The sequence below is a fragment of the Meriones unguiculatus genome, chromosome 2, assembly GCF_030254825.1.
Source record: "Meriones unguiculatus strain TT.TT164.6M chromosome 2, Bangor_MerUng_6.1, whole genome shotgun sequence".
Lineage (NCBI taxonomy): Eukaryota > Metazoa > Chordata > Mammalia > Rodentia > Muridae > Meriones > Meriones unguiculatus.
The window spans coordinates 165,374,309-165,398,097 of NC_083350.1; the positions used below are offsets into that span (position 1 = coordinate 165,374,309).

General features: G+C 42.2%; 2 protein-coding genes across 10 annotated transcripts in view; one reads left to right on the top strand and one right to left on the bottom strand.

Annotated features, from left to right (window-relative positions):
- The window catches only part of Med12l (mediator complex subunit 12L), a 314,509-nt gene that overhangs the window by 112,888 nt on the left and 177,832 nt on the right, over positions 1-23,789 (top strand). The window lies entirely within an intron of this gene.
- Positions 1-23,789, bottom strand: part of P2ry14 (purinergic receptor P2Y14) — a 44,992-nt gene that overhangs the window by 10,453 nt on the left and 10,750 nt on the right. The window contains exon 1 of one of the 3 annotated variants that reach the window (XM_021653812.2): positions 8,719-8,969. The exons of 1 other annotated variant lie outside the window; for it this stretch is intronic. Coding sequence is in view for 1 of the 2 variants with exons in the window: in XM_021653810.2 (XP_021509485.1) it covers positions 8,216-8,218 (3 nt within the window). In the remaining variant the exon portion in view is untranslated. Of the gene's footprint in view, positions 1-8,215; positions 8,401-8,718; positions 8,970-23,789 lie in introns of those variants that run through there. One more of the 3 variants, XM_021653810.2, reaches the window with a different exon arrangement.

Below are 23,789 nucleotides of genomic sequence, written 5' to 3' on the forward strand. Positions count from 1 at the left end.
AAAGTTGGTCTGCACTAGTTTGTCCAGGCTTCAGTGGAATTTTAAGCGCTTCTCTCTTGCTCTTCCCCTCATTACTTGGTTCAGTTCTAAAGGGTCATCTTAGTTGGGGAACCAGCATCACGACAAGATTTACTGACCCCTGCATTTCCTGCGCGAGAGAGCTCACACTTTCCAGTGAACCAAGCTTATCTTGCATTGTCACCTTTGTCCCACCTTCAGGCAGACCACAGCAAACACCGTCTCCCAGAGCTTCCTGAGAAAAATCTCTGATTCCACTGGGGCAGTGTGCTGGAGGGACAAAGCTGAAGCCTTGGGGTCACTGGCAGCTGCCAGAGCGTACTGCTGACATTCCCTGGCCCACAGCGCCCCCGTACACTCCTCAACGTGCCACAGCTGCATTATCTGAGATATTTTTCATGCCGTCATTTATCTAGGAAAATTCCCTTGCAGAGCTACTCCACTGATACCAGTTATTAGGCAGTGGACCTGATGTTGAGAGTAAAGCAATGAAAGCTGCTGATGCAGTCTGTGCCCTCGGAGCACGGAGTTCTGGTGGCCCTGGTCTGCAGTGGCATTCCCTTTCTTCCTCCCGGCATGCCCTTTAGTCTACTCTGTAACTGCAGCTCATCCTGTCTGTGTCTCGGGAGGTCAGGGAGCTAGTCCTCTCACACAAGTGTTCGCTGCGGTGGAATTAACCCTGTCTTACCTCCAGTTACTGGTGTGTTTTGGCCCGTCTTTTGTACTCACCACATTTTTATGGCCATAGCTGCTGTTCTTTGAAAAATACTTAGTATCATATGCACAGCCAATGCTATCTGCTTTCAGAATGGCATTTCTGTTCAAATGCAATATTCATTGACTTATATGATATAGACTAAGAACAACAGAAAGAGCTCAGCACGGCTTAGCATGTGAGGCCTGCCGGCAGGCTGACATCTCATCCCTGCTCCTTCCTGGGTGTCATCTTCCTTGCAGTGGTAACCTCGTCCTTAATGTTGTGTTTCTCACCTTCTCCCTTTTTTTTTTTTAATTTTTCATCAATTACACTTTATTCATTCTGCATCCCCCCATAAGCCCCTCTCTCCTCCCCTCCCAATCCCACCCTCCCTCCTCCCTCTGCTTACATGCCACTCCCCAAGTCCACTGATAGGGGAGGTTCTCCTCTCCTTTCTGATCTTAGTCTATTCAGTTCACATCAAAAGTGGCTGCATTGTCCTCTACTATGGCCTGGTAAAGCTGCTCCCCCCCAGGGGGAGGTGATCAAAGAGCAGGCCAATCAGATTATGTCAGAGGCAGTCCCTCTTCACATTACTATGTAACCCAATTGGACTCTGAACTGCCCTGGGCTACATCTGTGCAGGGGTTCTGGGTTATCTCCATGAATAGTCCTTGGTTGGAGTATGAGTCTCTGGGAAGTTCCCTGTGTTCAAATTTTCTTGTTCTGTTGCTCTCCTTGTGGAGACCCTGTCCTCTCCAGCTCTTACTATTTCCCAGTTCTTACCTAAAAAAGAAATGGTTTCAACTTATGTGTACATGGCTATCTTTGTAAAAATTGTTTGGGGCTTTTGAAAAATAAAGTTTAGGACTTAAAAATCATGATCAGCATTATGTTTTTCTCAGGTTAATCAATCACCTTGGAAAGTGAATTGGAGCTAGTTACCTATCCTATGGCGGAATGTTTTAACTTCTAGGAGAGACTACAACATGTTTGCTTGTGTGTATAAGGAAATATGAGCCAGTGGTCATTGCAGGACTGTTAACAGCAAAAAAACAAACAAACAAACAAAAAACAAAAAAACCCCACAACTACTTCAGATAATTGACAGCAGAATGGATGGGAAAATGTTTTGTTTTGTTTTGTTTTTGGTTAGTAATTAGAATGAATAGATGACTTATTGCTGTGAACCTCTTATTCCTGAGAAGTTTTGGAAGATGGATGCAATCCTCGTTTAGTTGAAAATAAAAGAAGAAGCTAGGAAGCTTGAGGAGACGGTTCACAATGTGTACCTACTATGTCCCAGAACCAAGAGTGGACTTAAGGTTGTTGATGCCTTAAAGTCTTAATTAGTTGGAAATACTGGGCCCAACTGCATAGTAACCCTGCAGATCATTCGCAGTAGTAGCACAGATGCCGAATGATGTAAAACACCTTCATTTTCCGCAGGAGGCAGACAGGAGAAGCTTAGCGTGCTGAGCTCAAGGCCACAGGTGGCATCAAGAGCCCCTGTCACGTAGCTCTGCTCTTCTCTCCCAGAGAGCCTGCTGCATCTAGCCTGCATGTTCCCACTTGGTGGCAAGTGGCGGGAGGGGCCTGGTGGGCTTAACACTGGTAAGAACGGAAATAGCCTGTCACTGTGCTGAATTCTTCAGCCTGAGCAGCCCCCCCCCCCACTGTTTTCTCAGTGCTTGGAAGAGCCTCTCCCCACTGCCTGTGAGTATGGCCAGGCTGCACAGGCACAAGGGAGGCAGGCTTTGTGCAGCTCTTGAATGCCACTGCCACAGCTGACCTGTGGAATACTGCAGCATGGGATTTGGTTGAGGCGGGGGGTCAGGGTTGGGGTGGAGGTCAGGTGGGGGTAGGGAGAGGGGTGGGTCCCCCATGGGGATGAAAAAAGCAAGGGAGTAGATACATCATGCTTTGGGTAAACCAATAGTTCTTTTAGGGAGGAGTTTATTAGCTACTTAGGAGTTTTTGGTACTGTAAACAAAACTCCAAAATGAAATTCCCAACTTTAATTTTTTAGCTGCCTTCTAAGGGTCTGTCATTCTGTGCCCGGCTGAATGGAGAAGATGTATGCTTTCAGTCTGTCTCACAATCCTGAAGGTTTTGGATCTCTGTGAATTAATAAGGGCCATGAGTGGGGTCTTGCAAGAATTACCACCTGACTTTGTCAGACACTACAAAGACTAACAGAAATAACTGAGTGGGTTTGCTTTCATGCTGTCACCCTAGTGAGGATCAAATCTAAAAAGAACAAAAACTCACTGGGGCAAAGGTAATTGGAGCTCCGATGCCTGCCTGCAATTTGTGCCTCTGGCCTTTGTGTAGCTGGAGACCTGCTGAGCTCAGGTGGAATGCTGCCACCTCAGAGGCCCTTTCTCTTTGAAGTGTGCAACAGCCACACTCCTGCTTATGTCCCAGAGAACCTCACCAAGTGTATCTTCTTTGAGTCCCTCTTAATTATTTAAAGTACCAGGGACTGAAGAGGACCTCAGTGGTTTATAGCTCTGGTGGAGACCTGGCTTCTATTCCCAGCACCCATACGGTGGCTCACAGCCACCCATAAACTCCAGTTCTGTGGTATCCAACACTGTCTTGTAGTGTCTGAGGGCACCGGCACACACACACACACACACACACACACACACACACACACACACTGCACATATGTGCACGAAAGCAATACATTCATACATACAACATAAAATAAATGCATCTTAAAAGTTAAATGATATTTCCAACCTCTTCCTGTGTGTGTGTGCCCAACGGTGAGCTGCCTGAGTACGGGGCTTACTGTAGCCCTCTGCTTTAGGGAGGTTCAGAATTGTGTGTGACAGGCGGCAGCAGCTCAGCGCCCACCACTTGGATGAATTCGTTCACATAGCTGTTGACAAGTTTAGCACTTAAACTACCACATGAAGAGTCTGCTCAGAATCTCTAGGGTTTTGAAGTGTGTTGTTTTATAAGTTGTCACGCCCTGTAAGTAAGGCAAATTATACAGATACCTCTGGTCACAAAACTGATACAGTTATGGCTCGTGATTTACTGTGATTCTTATTGCAGTGGTCAAGCATGATTGACTTTTTAAAAGTTTACGTTATTATTAACTTTTATTGTTCTCCTTCAAACTCAACAACAGGAAAACCAGTCCTGTGATTGCGAGTGTGTATGTGCAGCCTGTGACCCTCCATGCTTTGCTTTTCTGTTTTACAGTTTTATAACAGACATATATATACATACACATATACACATATTCCTTAAAGTGTCTGTGTACTTTCTTGTAGCAGGTATATAAAATTTTGATTTTTCTAGAAATATTTTATTACATTTATCTTTACTTAGTTATTGGGGGGGCATGAGCATGTGCAATGAAGGTAAGGTAGAGCACACCTCATGGGAGTCTGTTTTCTCTGCCAGGTGGGTTCTGAGACCAAACTCAAGTCCTAACGTGGAGGGTGGGAAGTAGGTACATTTACACCGTGAAGCATCTCGACAGCTCAACCTTCTGGTTAAAAAAGACCTGTAAACGTTTATGACTGCTGTATTACCATATTTACACATATATGTAAATAGACAAAATCTTATGTGTACAGTTTGAGTTCCTCTTGCCCCAAATGCCCTGGGGTAAGAAGTGTTTCAGATTTCAGTGTGTTTGATTATTATCTTTTGAATGTTTACATGGACTTGACTGGTGAGGTGTGGCTAAGCCGAAAATCTAAATGCTTCCTAAGTTTGGAATTTGGAAGCACTTTGAGTTTCTTCTGATTGTTGAATTAGGGATTTGTGTCTACATCCATTCGCATCCTTCATGTTGTAGCTGTGGCTGGAATTTGTTTATTTGGGTTGTGTGCTCTTACTATAGTTCATCTAATCAGTTTCTTTCTGAGAGCAGAATTACAGAAAATTACAGTTTACCAGCAAGAGGCACAGCTTCCCAGTACTGACGCAGGGTGCCAGAAACAGTGTGAACTCCGCTTTTAACATGGTGAGATGAACATTTAGACTTGGGAAGTCCTACGTGAATGCATAGTCTCCATATGATGGAGAATATGGAACATGAGTAAGAGATCTATTTAAACATAAAGACTGAGGATTTCAGTGTAACAAAATGTAAGGTATGTGGAACTTCAGCACCGTTTTGCCATCAGGCTTTAAGAAGCCACTCTTGGTTGTCAGTTCAGTCTCTGTGAGCCCTGGTGAGCCCAGGTTGGTTGGTTCTGTGGGTTTTCTTGTGGTGTCTTTGACCCTTCTGGCTCCTACAATCCCTCCCTCTCTTCTGCAGGATTCCCCAAGCTCTGTCTAATGTTTGACTGTAGGTCTCTGCCTCTGTTTCCATCAATTGTTGGATAAAACCTGTCTGATGAAAACTGGGTTAGGCACCGGTCTATGAGTATAGCAGAATATCATTAGAAATCATTTTTTATCTTAGATTCTCAGCTCTCCAGCCTCTCGGTCCCGGCTCTCCTGGAAGTGTCAGGGTGGGTTCCCTTTCATGGCCTGAGTCTCAAGCTGAACCACTCATTGGTCACAAGTTCTGTGCCACCTTTACCCTAGTACATCTTGCAGGCAGAACAAGTTGTAGGCTGAAGGATTTGTGGCTGGATTGGTGTTCCAGTCCCACCTCTGCAAGTCTTGTCTGGGGTTACAGGAAATGGCTGGTTCAGATTCCCTATTGCTAGGCGTCTTAGCTAGCATCACCCTTATTAACTTCCTGGGAGTTTCCATTGCATTAAGTTTCTAGCTTCTCCCAGGGATGCCCCCTTCCCTAATTCTAGTTGTCTCTCCCAGTACTCGCTCCCTCTGCCCTCTCCAGCTGATCCCTTCTCTTCCCATTCCAACCCCCCTCTGGACACAACTGCCCCCTCCACCGCTGTCCACCCTTATCCACCCTTGCTGTCTGTTTTATCTCTTACTCTGTTGCCTGTCTTTAGGACACTCCTCCTGCTGGGTTGCCTCATTCAGCCTTAGGAGAGGAGGTGCCTGCTCTTACTGCAACTTTATATGCCACGGCAATACTCTTTTCATTCATTACTTGTATGAAAATTAGAGATCTTTGCTGTTCTTAAGCCAAGACAGCATTCCTTAGCAGTTTATATTGGTCTGCGCACTTGAGAGCTGCCTGCCTTTTGTGGACCAGGTATTAAATAGATGTATAAAACTACAGAATCCTGCCACTTACCTATGCATAAAATCTTTTGAACACATGTTATTTAGGTTAATACTTGATCCTCTTTTAAATTGCATTAAAATTAATATTTTAGAACTTTTCAAAATTTTTTGTTCGTAACAGAGTAGATATGGATTGATACACAAACAGAGGCTCTTTAAGAGTCTTCCATGGTCTTCAAGCGTGAAAGATAATCCCAAGGAAAAAAGTTTGAGCATTCTGACACACACATACACACACACACACACACACACGTATATATGTATGCATATATACATTTCATTTACTTATTTGATTTCTTTACAGCCTGATTCCAGCCTCCTCCTTTTCTTTTTAGAGTCCCACCCTCATGCCCCCTCCCCCCACCCTCTTCTCCTTTTTCTCAGAGAATAGGAGACCCCCCCAGGCAGTATCCACCCACCCTGGCACCTCAAGTTGTATTAGAACTAAGCACATCCTCTCCACTGGAGCCTGACGAGGCACTGGCTAAAATATATTTAACTGTGCTTTCTAATAAAAGAATTTAAATTGTGGTTAGTTTGTTAATTTTAATACTTTAGTTTCTAATCCATGTATATAAATTGGAACAATATAAATACCAAAAAGAACATGATGCTGATGAAGTAATTAAACAGTGTGGAAAACACTGTTGTCTCTATCTATGTATGGATTCAGCATCTTTTGCTTCCTTGTATTTTTTTTTTTTTTTACATATATAGGTTTGTATGTATGTTTGGTGAGCATGTGAATCCACACCCTTAACTCTTGTGTCTACCTCTCATTTCTTTTTGTGAGCAGCCATCACCTTCATGGATACAGGCCTAACCATGAGCTCAGGAAAGGAAGGAATGGCCAGATTGTGTACAGTGCCAGTCACACAGGCTGGCTGCCCTCAGTGGATCTGGTTGATAAAGGTTCACTACCTGTGCTCTGACATAATGTTCAGCTTTCTGCAGGAGTTACATAGTTTCTAAATTGGTATATACAGTTTCATTTCTCCTTTGTTTTACTAATTACTTTGTAACTTTCTCAGTTTTGGATTACAGGTTGGGTAATTTTGTGTTGACTTTGCTCTTGGTAATACTAATGCAGAAGCTGGGGAAAGAATTATGTTTTTGTTGAACGCTACTATGTTCCAGATACACCAACCTTTTTTATTGTTGTTATTTGTTTAAATAGGTGATATGACAGAGGTGAAGCAGGTTAAAAAGTTAAAAAGTTATTCAAGGTCTCAGTAGATCAAGATTTAGCTGTTTGCCTGTAAAGCTTACTTCCTTTTTCCTTTTGCCTCCCAATAATATTGACTATTTCATATAATGCGATTATCGCTCTTGTTATGTAAACATCCAGCTAAAGGGCTAACGAGTCCTGCACAGTCTTGCAGTTCACTTCCCTCCGGGCATAAACCACAGTTTTTATTGGACATGATCATTGTATGCTAGAGACAAGGAAATAGATTTGGATCGTATGGTTGTTTCCTCTGAGTATTATCCTTGCCTTTTATTAGAAAAATCATCTTGTCCTTGAAACTTGCTGAGCTCATTTTCAAATTGGTAAGATAGAGACATAGATTTTCTCAGGGTCATCTGGCTCTTTGGAGATCCAGTGATAAAGCATCATGTGTATGAAACCTTAAAAGGTGAAGAGCTATATAACCTATGAGCCCAGTGCATGGATCTGCTAACTAGAAATCCTCACTGTCTTAAAATCATGCACAATGTCACAATGTCTCTTTGCTTTGTACACGTGACATAAGGTAAAGGAAGAGAAAGGTCTCAGTTTTCTTATTAGAAAAAGATCAAATTGCAGAAATTTTTGTACTCCCCCATGACAATTTCTTGCAGTTAGTGCTACTGTTTTAATGTTGTCATTATGTAGCAAATACTGAATTTACTACTTTTACACTTTCTTCAGCATCAGGGCATGCTGTGATTGATTAGTCTCTAATTCTCTCCATTCAGTTGCAAGTTTACAATCTTTCCATAAAATGGTACTTTTTAATGTAACAATCTTTAGGTAGCTGACAAATAAACTAGAGAATAATATAAGCATATTTTATGTTAGAAAAAATGTTAGTCAAGGCTTCATTGAAGTTACTTCACAATTTATAGAAAAAGAAATCATTGTTTGAACTTTTTAAGTATATCGTTTTATCCTTGCCACTCACAAATTGAAACTAAAACCGTTCTTTACATGTTTGTTAAATCTTGGAGGAAGAAATCAGAACTTAAGAATTAAGGAAATGAAAACTTAAACCCTAAGACACAAACTCCATGAAGCCAAATTTAATTCCTATTTCTTTCTTTTGGAAATGAAATGTGACTCACCATTTTGTCCACGTCAGTAGCTTAGGCATTAGTGTTTCAGAGAAGACTACAAGGACATCCTTACATGAAGTATTGCAGGGCTGGCTTCAGTTTTGTTGGGGTTGTGGCCTTCATGCTCTGGATTTGTTTTCTTTCTTGAGCATTTTAGTTATTAGACTTCCTTTGCTCTGAGGATTGCATCATAACCCAGCTGTACTTGTCCAGTTTACAGTATCAGATAACTCATTTTAACCCTTCCTGTGCTAACACACATTGCTATCCTGTAGTGAGTAGCTTTACAGTTTTCTTAAAATAGGAGTTTCCTAATTCCTTGTACTTGAACCCACAGAAGAAAAGCATGTTCATTGCTTTGTATCGAATATAGGAAAAGTCCAGTCTCACATATAAAGTGTTCCATTCAATGAAAACACTTTAGGAGGTTGAAAGTACAGAAAGCCATTTTACCTTGGAATTACAGACAGTCATTTACTATATCCTGAACTGGATGGAATTTTCCAACTTACCAATTCTTCCAGTCTCCACAGTCCCTGCAGATGAGATTGGATCAGCAACTGAGTCTAACATCTGACTGGCACTGAAGGAAGTGTTCTTTGCTTTTTGCCTTCGTTGTTCATGTTGACAAGTGGGAAATGCTGCCTTAGCTCCCAAACCAAAACATTTAAAGTACTCTCTGAAAGGCTGACATCATGCCAAATTCTCGAGCATCAGACTTCCACTAGCTTTGGGAGGCCAGCTCTAATTTGTGCTTGTATAAGTTGGATCTGGTGTAGCTTTGCTTAGGGTTACAAATGATCAAGGCCTGCCCAAGGGTAAACAGTGTGAAAAGGGTGTGTGGAGTGGGAGAAGAACCCAGCTGGTAGGAGGGTGGATTGTTCCCATGTCTAGCCATGACCTTTTGTGTGAAGCTGTAGTAATAATAGCTACAATAACAGTGGTCTCTGTTTGGAAGCATTTTCAAGTTTTGATTCACATGGTTTTAACTAAGTCTTTTTTTTTTTTTTTTTTTTCTGGAAAGCTGCGGATTTATCTGGGAGTAGAGCATACCTGTGTGTGTCTGCTGTAATGTGTGAGGGCTGCCTTTGGGGTGTCAGTAGGAGCCTTGACCCGTACTGGCATTGCAGCAAAAGATGATCAGAGAGCGGTTAAGAGGATGCCAGTCTCTTTTGGGGGGACACAGATGCCCTGTATGGATGGATGGATGCTGGATGGATGCTGATCGTACCTCGTCTTCACCAATCTTTAACGCTGCACTAGGACTTCTGTCCTTCCTGCGGTTTATCAATACCACTCCAGTCTGATTTTGGACAGCACTGTTTCCATCTTGCTTTGTTTCTTGAACCTGGTTTCTGAGTATTGAGCAAACTGTTTCCGTGGGTTTTTCCTCCTCAGTTGTACTCTGGATGAACACAGTAACACCACACCTCTCAGTGTGTTCATGTTTGTCCTTGTGCCCTTGTAGGGGCTGCTTCAAAGGCGTCCAGCATTGGACCTGCCTCGCTTCCTTTGCTCTTTCTTAAATTTCTCATTTGTTACTTCACTATCTTTCTCTCCTGACCTCTGTCTTAGAGAGGCAAAAGTAAAAGTTCCTCAAACTCTTCCTTATCAGCCCAGCAGCTATCAAAATGTTCTTCTAACTCCTTTTGCAGATCCATTGAAAAAAATAAAAAAAAGATCCCCGTGGACCTTCTTAACTTCCCCTCTGCACTGTAATCTCCTTTCTTGTGACTTCTTTGAAACTGCCCAAGTCCTTCCTCTCTGCTCATGGCTCAGTCAGCCAATTACTTTAGAAGATACTTGCTTTAAAGCAACATTTTTCTTTTAATTGTGGAAATACACACAAAATGTCCCATCTTGACCTGTTCTGGTTTTTGAAATGGTCCTGTTATGCATTTCTGGCCCGCCTTGGTATTCCTCTGTGACCTCAGCAAGGCAGAATTAGAGCTTCCGGTCCTTAGGTCTTTCTGCTCCTGGATGGTGATGTTCAAAGGTGTGTCTCCCACACCTGGTCCTTGAATTTTTTTTTTTTTTAATAGGATCTTTTTGAGCTGAGGCCAAATGCCTGATCCTTCTGCCTCAGCCTCCTGACTTCTCCAGGTACTCTAGATGTACAATCTCTTAGCCCTTTCAAGGCTGGCTTAATCTGCTTAGTATATTATGATTTTGGTTCATCATGCTGTAGCATATAGAAGAACCACATTTTTCAGGCTGGATAATTTTGCATCATGTGTGCATACTACTTTTTTTGTTTTTGTTGTTCTCTATAGACAACTGGAGATTGCTGTGTTTCCTGAGGCCATGTGGGTTTACAAATACTCAAGATCTGCATTTAAGTGCTTTCAGGCACAGTAATCTTTAAATATTAAATGGTAAATCCTACAAATTATAATTTATAATTTATAAGTGGGATTTATATCATTCTGAGTATATTAGCTTAAAAGTTAAGTGCTTAATCTCATCCTAAGTAAACAAACAAAAGACAGAATCTATCTTTTAAATGGCGTTGAGATGATGCCATGACTAATAAGCTTGCCTCTTATTGGTCCTGAGTATTTCCTGCCTCTGTAGTCATGCCAGTCCAGATACAGCTGCACCTCCATGTAAGAAGTTTCCCTGTCTCTCACTCACCTCCCCACACAGGGTGACTGTCTAAACAACAGCAAGAAGCAGTTGTTTATCTCTCCTTCCCTCTAGCCAGCCAGCTAAAATTTGCTAGCTACCTTCTTGCATGCTAGCTACTGCAGGGGCCTTGGATGCCACCACAGCTCTAGAAGAACTGTTCCTTGTTGTTTTCTCCTAACTAGATCCTGGGCTGTGAGGGCAGGCATGATCAGTCAGTGACACTTCGATCTCTGTGATTAAAGGAACACAGAGATTAAGACTGTTGGTTTCCATTTTCTCTTCCATGTGTTACTGGTAGCATGTGTTTTTTGAGTGATACTTCTACACCTTTGTGAAAGCCCCAGGGAGAGTGGTTGGCCTCACTTATTTCTGAAGACTGCTAGATCTACAGTATAACACAGAACTGTTTTTTTTATAAATACGTGTGTGAGGTGCATCGGTAGCTTTGTTCACCTGAAATCCACTAACTGCTAGACTTTGCCCCAATAGGTAGAAATAGGAGCTTGGATTGTGTGGCCCAAAGTTAGTTCACTTTTATTGCATTAGAATAGAGATGCATTACAGGAAGAAGCTAGCCCTGCATGAACATGCCTGGAGCAAAATGAGGGCTGAGAATTTCTGTTCATAATTGTTTCCTGACTTTTAAACTGAAGGTAAAACTGATAGGGTGTGAGACCGTAACCTATAAACTTTATAAATTCAAAGCTACATAACAAAGGAATCACAATGGCTGGGGGCAGGGCATGAACTCTGTCCAGTGAGGTAAAGTCATTGTCTGGGGTAGAAGATCCAATGTCACATAAAATCGCCTGCTTTAAATGAGCAGAGGTAGGGGAGTCCAGCCTTTGACACTACCACATGACATGTCACCTACAAATACTGGACCTGAGGTGCGTGCGGCCTGTAGGTGACAGGCTGGACATGCCTGGTAGAGAGTATATTCCTACTGCTGGTTTGGGGACCAACTCTTATTACTGTGTTTGACTTGGTCCAATTTGTACTTTTGTATTTAGTCATCACTGCGCTAATTCCCATCCCAGTAGACTCCCTTTTCACCGCCATTTCCGAGAGGTAGTAGAGCAACCACATGAAGTATGCATTTCAGTATGAGTTAGGCCATGCTCCCTTTCCAAACACACCATGCTTCTGGCCACTTCTGGTCCCTGTACCCTTCACCTGAAAAAGGTCTATTCCTCACCTTTTGACATCTTGCGTATATGTGAAACCCATCTCATAGTTTATAGAGCTTTCTCTTACGTTCCTTCTAGGAGTGGAGTAAGGAAGGGGTTGCTTATTCTTGTATTCTAATAGGGCCGCCCTTTGGGCTTTTTCTTGGTGGTGGTGTTGTTGCTGGTGATAGTTCGTTTGGTGTGTGTGTGTGTGACGCAGATAATAATGGTAGCCTCTGTTGGTGCCTTCTCAGTCTGATTCATAAAGTCATTTGGCCATTCTGGTGGGGGAGGAACAGCACCCATAGGCTGCAAAGATTGGCCTCCTGACCTTGGATCACTGTCCCTAGCTGAGAAAAGAAGTGTTGGTCCAAGAAGGTAACTGGCACCTAACAGCCCATGACTTCATGTTTTCCTAGCATAAGAAGTTTTGCTTTCTCTTAATAAATCTCAAAATGCTGATCCAAGTCATGCATTAACGTCCTTTAGGAAGCCAAATAATTTGATGAAATTCAGAATGAAAATAGCAGCTCATACTCTTTCACATCCTTGGTAGCCACTTGTTTCACTTTGCTGGCAACCTAGTTGAAATACTAGCTACATAAGTATAGTTTGAGGCTCTGTGTGGTTTATTTTGAGGCTTTTAATGGGGAAGGTGAGTATTCATCTTCTTTATTCTCTGTTACTTTATACTTTGTTGCATCCACTATTTTCAGAGACACTGGTATCCTTTGCCCACACTGCTAGAGCAGGGTCTAACAATTGTCTGGGGCTGAGGCTCTTGGCCTGATTTCTAAGCATTGCAGGTTCCCAGTTGCCTCCCAGTGACCAGGTTAGCCTTGCCCAATGTGTATGAAAGGACATCCCCCCTCTTCCAGGTGGCTGTCTCCCATTTAAATCAGTTATGGTATATAAATATGACAGTTTTGAATATATTTGAAATCTTAGATGTTATAAAATAATTTAAAAAAAACCTTTTTGACAAAACACAGCAAACTATTTCATGCGATTAAAAACCTCATGTGATGAGTTCTGGTCCAAACACTGCTTCACTAAATACACCGTGTAAAGTTACCTTCCGGTTCTATGGGTAAGAAGTGATGGAAACTTAATTTGGGGTTTGGAATTGGGTGACGTCCCTGAGTTTCTCATTATGTGTGTGTGTGTGTGTGTGTATGTGTATGTGTAAGTATTATAAATACCCAAAACTTAAAGAGCTCTTCTACTCCAAGGATAGATACTTGGCATGTCTGTAAATGTTAGCTCTTATATTTTAATATTATATTTCAGCTGAAAGTATTTAATCCACTTCATTCACACACTCACAAACACACACACACACACACACACACACACACATACACACACACACATCATTGGATTGAGGCTTCCCAGTGTTACAACTCAACAGAAACGTGTGCTGGCAAATCCTTGTGGTTAACAATCTCTTTTATTTTACTGCAGAAACCTTTTAGTTGGCTGATCTTAGACATTTGCTTTTGGCAATTTATAATCACTGCGGCCTCATAAAGTCCTCCACATGCTGTGTGAGTGCTTCCAAACTACCTTTTGTTCTTCCCTTCCTGCTTGGAACCTGTCTGCTGCTGAACTCCCATTGGAGTTCAAAGGTTTCCCCCAGTCCTGAGTTAGAGAGAGCCATGAGCCTTTTGTGTGTTTTCTCTAACCTCTTTCCTCATATGTAAAATGGTGCCGCTTCCCTTGTTAGGGTTTCTCTGACATTCACAGGAAGCATAGCGTATTTTCTCTACTAAGGTGTTTTGCCAAAATAGGTGATCAGTAAAAGCAGGGGCTCTTGACAATATTGTGGGATGTTACCGTTTTTCTTACATAACACTGTTTCTTTGGTGAACTGTGGGGGACTGCAGTAACTGCAGTGCTGGAAGCCCTTTCAGACAGCTGCCTCCCCCATGGGCCACAGGAATAAATGATACTTGAGTTCACTAAATAATCTCTCACTTTTTTCCAAATCAGGGAACACTTACAGGGTTTACATCCATCTTTGTGGTTTATGAGGACTTCGAGTGTTTGGACTTCCACTGGAGACAGCAGAGGAAAATAAAGGAGGTAGTTCAAAGCACAGCCACCTCAACGAACAGGAATCCGTGTCCTGTGAAAATGGGCCCCAGAGATGCTCACATTTTCCATCTGTTTGCTCAGAACCATTGGCAGTGGTTGCTGAGAGACCTGGTAGCAGGAGATGCACACCTCCTCTTTTTCTGTTGCACTTAATCTTCAACCTCACTTTAATCCTCATTACACTGTTGCCAATTGGCTTGTTGCAGTTTAAACGCAGGATCTTGCTCTTGCATACTGATTTTCTTTCTTTTTTTTTGACAGTAAGTCAGAGGGCAATTTTGTGTAGCTCTTATAAACTCCTTTTACTATTGTAAAAGGGGATTGAACTCATCTGGACTGCTGAGCAGTCAGTTTACCTTCTGAACCATCTCACGAGCCCTCAAAGCTATGTTTTTATTGTACCTAGATAGCAAAGGAACACCTTGAGAATCTTATCCTTTCACGCTGTGTCCTTGGGATGCTTTGCTGTATTTGCAGGCTAATTTGGGTGACTTGTTTCCTCTAAATCAAGAGGCACAAAACAACTTAAAGCCACCATCAGGTGAATCATAAAGATCTCCAAGTGAGATAGGAGCAAGGTTGGGGTTATGGAGAAGTTTTCTGGACCTGCAGGTTGTTACTTTTCTGGTACTTTTGAGGAGCAGGTGGTCAGAGTGGTTGGGTGGGTAGAGATGGTGAGGTGATCCTGAGATGTTCAAGGACTCTGCTGTGCTTTTGCTGTAATGAAAAGTACAGGACCCTTTTTCCTTTAATTTTCAGTTTCTCCTACCATTTCCTGTAGTATTCTAAGATGTGCACAAGGATTCCCTGGTTCTAGAAGCATGTTAAAAGACACTGTACGAGTGAGCACACTGTCTTTATGTGTGTGCTTGTAGACGAGGTGGGCTCTTTGGCTTTAAGTAAGCACCCCATCCATTTTCAAACTGTAGTCCTAAGCAAAAGGCAGGGAAGTGAAGTAAATGAACTTACACCTTTGCCTGTGGAGGATGCGTGGTTGCTGCCCTCCCAAATATTACTGCGATTCTCTGACGCTACAGAAAATAGCTTGAAGCTGTGTTGTTCTGAAAACGCCATTGTTTTAGAATGAGCCCAGCCTGCAAGTTCCAGCCATGGCCTCATAGGTGTTCTTGTAACCCAGAGGCACTCACTGACATTTAGAAATTGGGATGATAATAGAGTTGAGTATTAGATCGCTTGTTCAGAATGTGCAAAATTCCAGTAGAATAGACATTTAAATAAAGGTTGTTTTCGCCTGGTTTAGGAAACTTCTTCATCATAACTTAATGTATTTTGGTGTCTTTAGGTCTCTGCTTTGCCCTGTGACCAAGAGGTTGGGATTTCCCTCTCCACAGATGTTTTTCTTACCGGGCTGTGCAAGATGCTGGTATGGTTAGGTGTCTCTGTAGATTTGAATATATAAAGCTGAAAAAGCATGGATTCTGGACCATCTGCTTGAACACCTGTCTTGTATCTCTTTTGTGATGTTTGGAATTCATGTTTATAGTGTGTTTAGAAGTTCCTGGAAAGGGTCACACTTCAGCTGAACCTTCTGTAAACTGGACTCAGTAGCACTTTAGTGATTGTGGGAAGTTGGAATGCTGCAGGCTCAGAGTCTAAAACAGTTTATCTTGAGCCTTTTATTAGAAGTCCCTCATCCACCTCTGTATTTGACTAATGTCCTTGTTACTACTAGGCGCAACCTTTGGGTCTTCTCTGAGCTTTGATTTTTCTAAATCTTACATCTTAATTCTAAAGTTTTGGAAACAAATCCTGGTTTTGATGTGTGATGAACACTTCTTATAATATATAAAGGAGATTTGTAAGCTCTTTAAAGTGCTTACATTTGGGGGAGAGGGGTGCTATTAACAGAACACAGGATCTACCTACCAAAGGCTCAGAATGTCATCAGGGAGTTACTGCACCCTATATACAGAGGATTTCCTCCTTGCCTGGTATTATCCCATGTGTTTAAGTGTCTTGACTTCTGACTTCCTTTGCTTTAAAACTATAAGAACTTCATGAAACTGCTGCCATATTTGACATACAACATAGAAAAACTGGAATCTGTGTACCCAGGCCATGGTCCCTCATACTTGGTTAGAATAAATGGCCTGCTGTTCTCTTTGAGGTGATGCTGTGGTTTTGTGTTAACTCTGTGACATACTTCCTGCATGTCTGAGGTGAGCTTGGACCTGCAGAGAAGCCACTGGGTCAGCTCCCTTTCTCTCTCTATCTTTTTCTCTCTGTTTCTGTCTCTGTCTCTGTCTCTCTCTCTCTTTGTGTATGTAAGCTGGATGGCTGTGGAGTTAGTGAATGCAGCCACCAGAATCTTGGCTTTTTGTTTTTTTTTTTTTAAACCACCATTTCAGTGCTATGTGGGTTTTTGTTGTTGTTGTTTTTCTTTCTTTCTTTTTTATATTTCCCTACGTGATGGATCTTTTCATTGCATAATTTCATCACCAGTATTAAATGCATTCATTAAAATGGTTTTTAGAGCATTTAGTAATTGACATTTTAAATATACAGAGAACAACGGGTGTTAGTAAATGGGCTGAGACAGTCACCCAGGGCAGTGTTATTTCCATTCTGAGTTTGTCTTGTTGCCCTGCTGTGGGCTTATGACTTTCTGTCGGAAGTAGAATCTCCATTTGAACCAAGCTTGACTCTTCATTGTGCTTGTAGCATTTAAGGGGGGGCATTCTGGTATGCTATATGAATTGAAATGAAATGAAAATATTGACTCACCAAGGCTTAACCAAGAGAGAAAATTAGAGTGACTTTACAACTGGGACATCTGGCATGTGAAAGAGCAGAAGTGAGCTGGTCTGCCCTGGGGAAACCAGGGGGCATGCTCACACAGGATGGGTAGACTCTGGAGAGCTGGAATAGAATTCTTGGAAATGGGAATATTTTGAGAGACCAGAGCTTCACCGATGCCTAGGTGCATCTCCAGGCAGTTCTTTTCTGCCTCCTCTTATATAGTGAGTGCTCTTGTCATGCAGGATTGACATGTATGGGAACTGCCCTGCTGAAAATGTTTAAAGTATAAATACTCTGATGGATTCTTTCATCTACACCCTGGAAAGTCCATGGAATTTCCAAACTAGAGTCTAAAAGATGTCCGGGTCTACTGTGGTTACCCACGTTCATCCTGTGCTTCTGACTGTGGGTCTCCTCTGAGCTTTGCTTTCTCTAAATCTTACGTCTTAATTCTAATGTTTTAGAAACAAATCTTGGTTTTGATGTGTGATAAACACTTTTGTTATATAAAGGAGATTTGTAAGCTCTGTAAAGTATCTGTGTGTGTGTCTGTGTGTGTATATCTGTACGTGGGTGTCTTTATAATGCTTTGTATTTCACCCATCCAACACAACCTTCTGCTCCCTTCACTGTTTGATGGTTGGCCTGGGAAGGTCCTGAGTGGGTATCAGTCACCCAGGTATTTCTGGATATGAATAGTTCAGGCTTTCTGGGTGAAAGTGGAGAAAGGAGCCTGAGGAAATTGTTTGGTGCTGTGAGAAAACATTACAAGCTTATTATCACTGTTCATTTCCTTTGACCCTCAGTCCAAAGTCTTTTTACAGCCTGTTTCTAATGACAACTTCCAAAGCACAGCCCAATAACGGGCCAGCTTTGCTCTCTGATGATAGCTTTTCTCAGTAGGAACATTAGGGTCTAATCCTTAAAATGTGATAATCTCCTTCTTTGTCTTCTAAATGGCTGTTTTTCTTTAAAGTGCCATTCCTGTTGTAATAAACTAAGTCCCTCAAACCTGACATCTACAGCCAGTCATTTCTCCTCATCCCTAGTACATCATAGCTGGTCTGCATCTCTCCCAGTTTGTCTCCTCAGGCTGCCACCTGGATCATCGTTTATTTACATGTTTCAGAGAGGAACTGCTTGTGATCACTCCACAGTGATGGTCAAATGGCAAAAATCTTTGATTCTTTTGGGAGGGGCATATTGCTCCTTAGAGCTATATATTCATGTAGTAAGTTTTGATTCAAAATGGGGTAACTTTCCAAGCTACATCACATTGGTCCCTGCCCATACTTGAAAGCACCTGTGTCTGGGAAAGATTAGGGAGGTATTTTGCAAGTGGAAGTGATGGGGAGACCCTCTCCCACAAAAGATGTATGTATGTGGTGAGCAAAGGGGGAGACGACTGATTGAGGTCTGCAGAAGGCTGCTGTGTTCTGCTAATACCCAAACTAGTTTCTAATGCTGTCTAACGGGGGGTTGTAAGGTCCTTTTGAAAGTTTTTTAAAACACCTTTTTACATTAATTTTAGTGTGCGTCAGTATGTGTGTTTGTGCACACATAGCCCCAGCATTCAGATGGAGGTCAGAGGACAACTGTTAGGGGTTGGTTTTCTCTTTCCACTATGTAGCTCCCTGGGTCAGACTCAGGTCCTTAGGCTTTATGGCAAGTACCGTCACCCGCTTAGGCACTTTGCTGGTCTGGAATGTAAGGACTTTAACAAATAATTTGTGAAGTAAATTGAAGAGCCCGTCTTGAATTTTGGACAGTGGAGAAATACAGTAGAGACAGGCAAGAAATACAGTAGAGAGGTAGACACATGTTTTCCTTAGGTCCTTCCTGTTTGGGACTGGTTGCTTTTCTTCAGAGTAAAGGCTGATGAATGCCCACATCAGTCCCTAAGCTGGTGACTGTCAGCACTCAGCCACAATCAGGACTGGTATGCCCTTAGACATTGCTAGAATTAACATTTTTAAGGACTGTTGCATCCTAACATTCCAGAAACATGCTTTAGGGCTGGGCCTCAGGAGCCACAATAAAAACCCCTGTTAACACTTTAGAATCACCATTAAATCAGTAGTTTTCTGCAGTTTTGCCTTGAGAACACTTTTCAGAATTTGATGAAAGCCAGAATACATTTACAAACAATGTAACTTGTAACACAAGGGACTGGTGAATCTCTGGCTAAGTGTCCTAGAAACTGAGCGCATCTTTTTAGAATTCATTTATCCTACTGTAGTCACCGTATTTTGAGTTGAAAGTGATTATTTTCTATTGGAAATTGACTTGTTACTTATCTGCTTTTTTAGTAGCTCTGGAATATAGTTTGCCCGAGCATTTATGAAGAAGTTTGTATCCTGGGTCCAGTGGTAATGCTAGGCCCTGCGACAAATATCAGAATGGATTTATTGCTCACCCTGGCACCTGGCTAGCAGCAGTAAACACCTACTAGCTCCACCAAAGATTAGAAATGATAGTGCCTTTTTGTGGCCCCTGTACCAATAGTGTGAAAGAAATTTGGTGAGTCCCACTTTACTCAAAAAATCTTACTTTTCCATATGAAGTATTCAGAAGGGAAAATGTCAGAAGACATTTTTTCAGAAGACACTGGAAATGGTAAAAGAGAGGAAACAGGACTGAAATCTACCACATATGTCCTCTAAAAGACTCCAATCAGCAGGGGAACAAAACAGATGTAGAGACTCACAGCCAAACTTTGGACAGAGTGCAGGGAGGACCCAGAGAGAACAGGAGGACTTCCCCTATTAGTAGACAAGGGAAGAGGGATAGGGGAGGGGGAGGGAATGAGGGAAGGACTAGGAAGAGATGAGGAAGGGGGCCACAACTGGGATGCAAAGTGAATAAATTGTAAATAATGAAAATAATAGTGATAACAACAACAACAACAATAAAACCTTACTTTTCCCTTCATCTATAAAGAATTGCATGGGCTTTATAGATAAAGTAGGAAAAGAAAAGATCACTTCAAATTTATCCCTGGGTATCCAGTTACTATGCTATGAGTAATAAACTGAAATTTAAAGTCCCTGGGCATAGTGTTCTTTGTGTTTAAATCCAGTACTTGGCGGGCAGAGGCAAGTGGATATTTGAGTTTGAAGTTCTAGGTCAGCCAAGACTACATAGAGAGACCCTCTTTCAGAGAACCTTAATTTATTAGTTAATTATGAACTCACATGGTAACTTTGACACTGGAAGGGAGTTTTTTATTATCAAGTCACACATGGGGGAAATAATAGCTATAATCATTCCTCATTCTTCTTCAGTAGCCTACATGGTGTACAGCTTGCTGCTGTGCTAAATCCCTTTTTTGTACTACCTCATTAAAGCCTGATAGCATATGGGGTAGGCACTTCAGCATCCCCTCAGCTAAGCAATGAGGACCATGAGGCTTTGTAGGGGAAAGAGCGTCTTGCTTGAGGATGCACTCTGAGGGTTTGAGTTGCCACCTGGATGATGCTGGGCCTCCTTGTCCTTAAACACTTGCTGTCTCTAGGATGAAGAAGAGTCACTGTAGCCGAGTATTGGTGGGGAGAAAAGCCCTGTGTGAGTGAGCGGCCATGATGACGGAGGAATCCAATGTTTCTGCCTGATGGAAGTAGGTGCTGGGGTAGATCATCTAGGGCAGCTTGGTGCCTTCTGTGAGTCACCTGGAATTGTGTACATTCCAGTGGTATTAGCCTGTGAAATTGCCCTAACAGTGCCTGGTGATTGTAAGCCTTTTAACTTGCCCTAAAATTCCGGGCATCTGCTTGGGTTTAAGCTGTGTGATGTTACATTTTTAGAGCTGGAAATTTATAAGCATCTTGAGCTAGAAGGAAATAAACTGATGTGGCACTCACAGTTCATTATCCTAACAAGGGCTGAGAAAATACTCGCTGCTCACAAATAGCATTTGTTTGTGAAGTTATTCTGGCCTTTGATCTTCAGTTTAATCGCAGTACGGGTCATATCAACTTTGCCACTTATCAAAGCTTTAAATATATTTCTCCATTAATCAAATTTCCTTAGAACTATTTCTCAGAACACTTAAGTGGAACTTTTAATGTTTCCTTTAATGGTCTTTGAAAGACAAACTCCAAGAGCAAGTTGATTTAATTTATCCTCATTTCTTGGGGATTAATACAGTTCAGGGCTTAAAGGCTGGAATTGCCAGGCTCAGACACTCCTTGCCTGCTCCTCAGCTGAGTCACTGGTAAGACACTCCATGCATCAGTAAACTGGCAAAATTTCTCTGTATCCCATGGGGTTATGGAAAGAATGTCGGGAGGTAAGGCTCACAAAGCAGTGTTGATGTTCCTGTGGCCAGCTGTCAGTGAGCAATTTTTAAACAGAAAATCATGGACCCAGTGGAGTCTCTTGCATTCCCCTACTCCACCTCTCTGGATGACCTCTCTCGGTGAAGTTTGAAGCTCTCCCCCTTTTCTTTGAGTTGCTGCCCGCAGTCAACTGAAGAAAGGCATCAAAGCGACCAGTCCTTTATGACTTCTTTCTACTGTCTTCTTCCAAGGCTAGATTTAGATTTTTCTCTTCACCGCTGCTGTGATCTGGTCCCTTATTTAGAAATTGTCTGTTTGATGTGCCCCAAAGAGTCTGTGCTCATATAGTGTAAAATTTAAGTCATCGTTGGCTGTACTGACCTAGGAAATGAACTCTTTATCAAGGAAAGCAATACCAATGCATTTTGTCAGATAAGAAAACGGCTTTTGTTGAAAACCTCTTGCGGTCTCAGAAATTTAACCAGAAACTTGGTAGTTAGTGTATGTTGTACAAAGTGACATTCTCTCAGTTGAGCCTAAGCCACTGTGTTTTCTTACATGGATTGGATGTAATAACTGTGTTTCCAACAAAATTGTTGCTGCCCAGGTTGTGGCTTAATTACTGAAAACCTTTCTTCAATTATAGTGAAGGAAAGGGTTTCCTTGCTTCCCTTCTCTTTTCCCATCTCTCTCTAAGGCTACGATGGATTCATTATACTTAGAAATCAAGACCTCAAACCCAGCCTATATGGCACTTATATGACTGCTGCCTCTACCCAGATTTCTCCTCACAATATCTGTATACTTTATACAAACTGCCTCTGCCTCTCTTGATGATGTGTCCTTCCCCTGACCTCCCACCAAGGATGTCGCCATGCCTTGGAAAATTTCCCTGTACTTTTCCTGTCTCTGCCTGCCTCGTTCCACAGTCCTCTGCTCTGCTCTGTAGTATTCATAGAAATCTCAGGTGACTTTTCATAGACATGATTCCTACACTGTATCCTGGCCTCAGTCTGCTTTTTCAATATAAAATGGCTACTGGGGTGTGGGGCCAGGTTTCCTACAAGTAAACTCAGAGCCTCTGTGGCTAGGAAAGGAAGGAAGGAGGAAGGGAGATGCCTGAGGGAAGGGCAGGCAGATTTATAGTTCCTGGAGGAGAGAGTTGGAAAGTTACCCTGTCTGAAGGAAAAGAACTCAGACGTGAGTGGCACTTAACAAGCGGCTGCGAGCCAAGGCCATTGACTTCTGTGAGTTCATAGCTTACTGGGGACAGTTATTCTACCTGTGTCCTTATAGCCTCTGTCATCTGTTTTCCTCCCAATTTACAGCTCTGGCTGGTGGTCTTTAGATGGTAAAGCAGATTTTTCTCTGTTAAGGAGGGGCTTCACTATTTCCTCAACCTTACCTGTATGTACTTTCTGCTTCAACATAGTACTGGCCCTTTTCTTTGCACGAAATGGCAAGCTATTACCAGAAAGCAGGTTGTGATGTAGTGATATTAAAATGTCCCAAATAGTTTTCCTGGGAAGTAGTTGGCCCTTTGGTGTGTATCTCCTTCTCTACTCTTGATGCTGTTTGTTATTTGTGTGTTGAAGGTCCTTCTGGAGGATCATAAGCTCCATGATAATTGGGCCCAGCTTGTAGGGTGCCTAACACAGTACTTAGAATGAATGAGGGAGGGTGGGGGAGGAATGAGATACTTGTAGACTGTCATGCTTGATGCTGTGCTTTTGAGACTGAGTTTGAATCTCCAGAACTGATGTAAAAGACAGCTTTGTGGTCTTTTGTGGGGAGACAGGAAGTGGAAACATGAGAATTCCTGGATAGTGGAGGGTCACTTAACCTGGCACACACACAGTGGTAAAACAACAAAAAGGCCCCTTCTCAAGCAAGATAGAACACCCAAGGTCATCCTCTGACCTCCACATGCAAGCCTTGGCATGCGCAAACCTACATTTTTACCCTTATTGTACTACATACTTGCACATATCTGCATATACTCTCTCAAAATGAAGAGGTTAGAGAAACTGAGTCATTTTATTTTTTTCAAAAGCAGATTTGGAATCTCTAAGATTTTTTTTCGGAAACAGAAATTCCATGGAGAGATTTCAACATATTACCTGATTTTTTTTTAATACAGTGTCTCATGGTAATACCCAACTGGCCTGAAACTTAATGCACAGACCAGGCTGGCTTTATATTCATAGAGATCCACCTGCTTCTACCTCCTGAGTCTTCGCATTAGAGGCTTTTGCTGCCAAAACTTGCCTGTTACCTGCTTGTTTCTACTTGTCTTATGTCCTGAAACACTTGGAGTCCTCTTCTTATCTTAAGAGCACAGGCTCTTCCCATCCTTATATCCTACCTTTCCTCAGATTATTGGCAATGGTGTAGTTTTTCTGTTCAGCCATCCCCTCTATGTAGCAGAGAGCTGGCTCATCTTAGCCAACCCTGAGGGCTTGCTAAGCAGTATTCCAGGGGGACCAAGAGAAGAGCCTTGCCAGGAATACTTCCGGTTTGGTATATCTTATATATGGGTGTAGTTTTGTTGAACTAAATGCTTCTCCTGACAGATGAAAATAAGTTAGAATACTTCCAATCAGAAGTGTATATGCCATTTTCAGGGGATTAGGGAAAGGCTTCAAACCATTT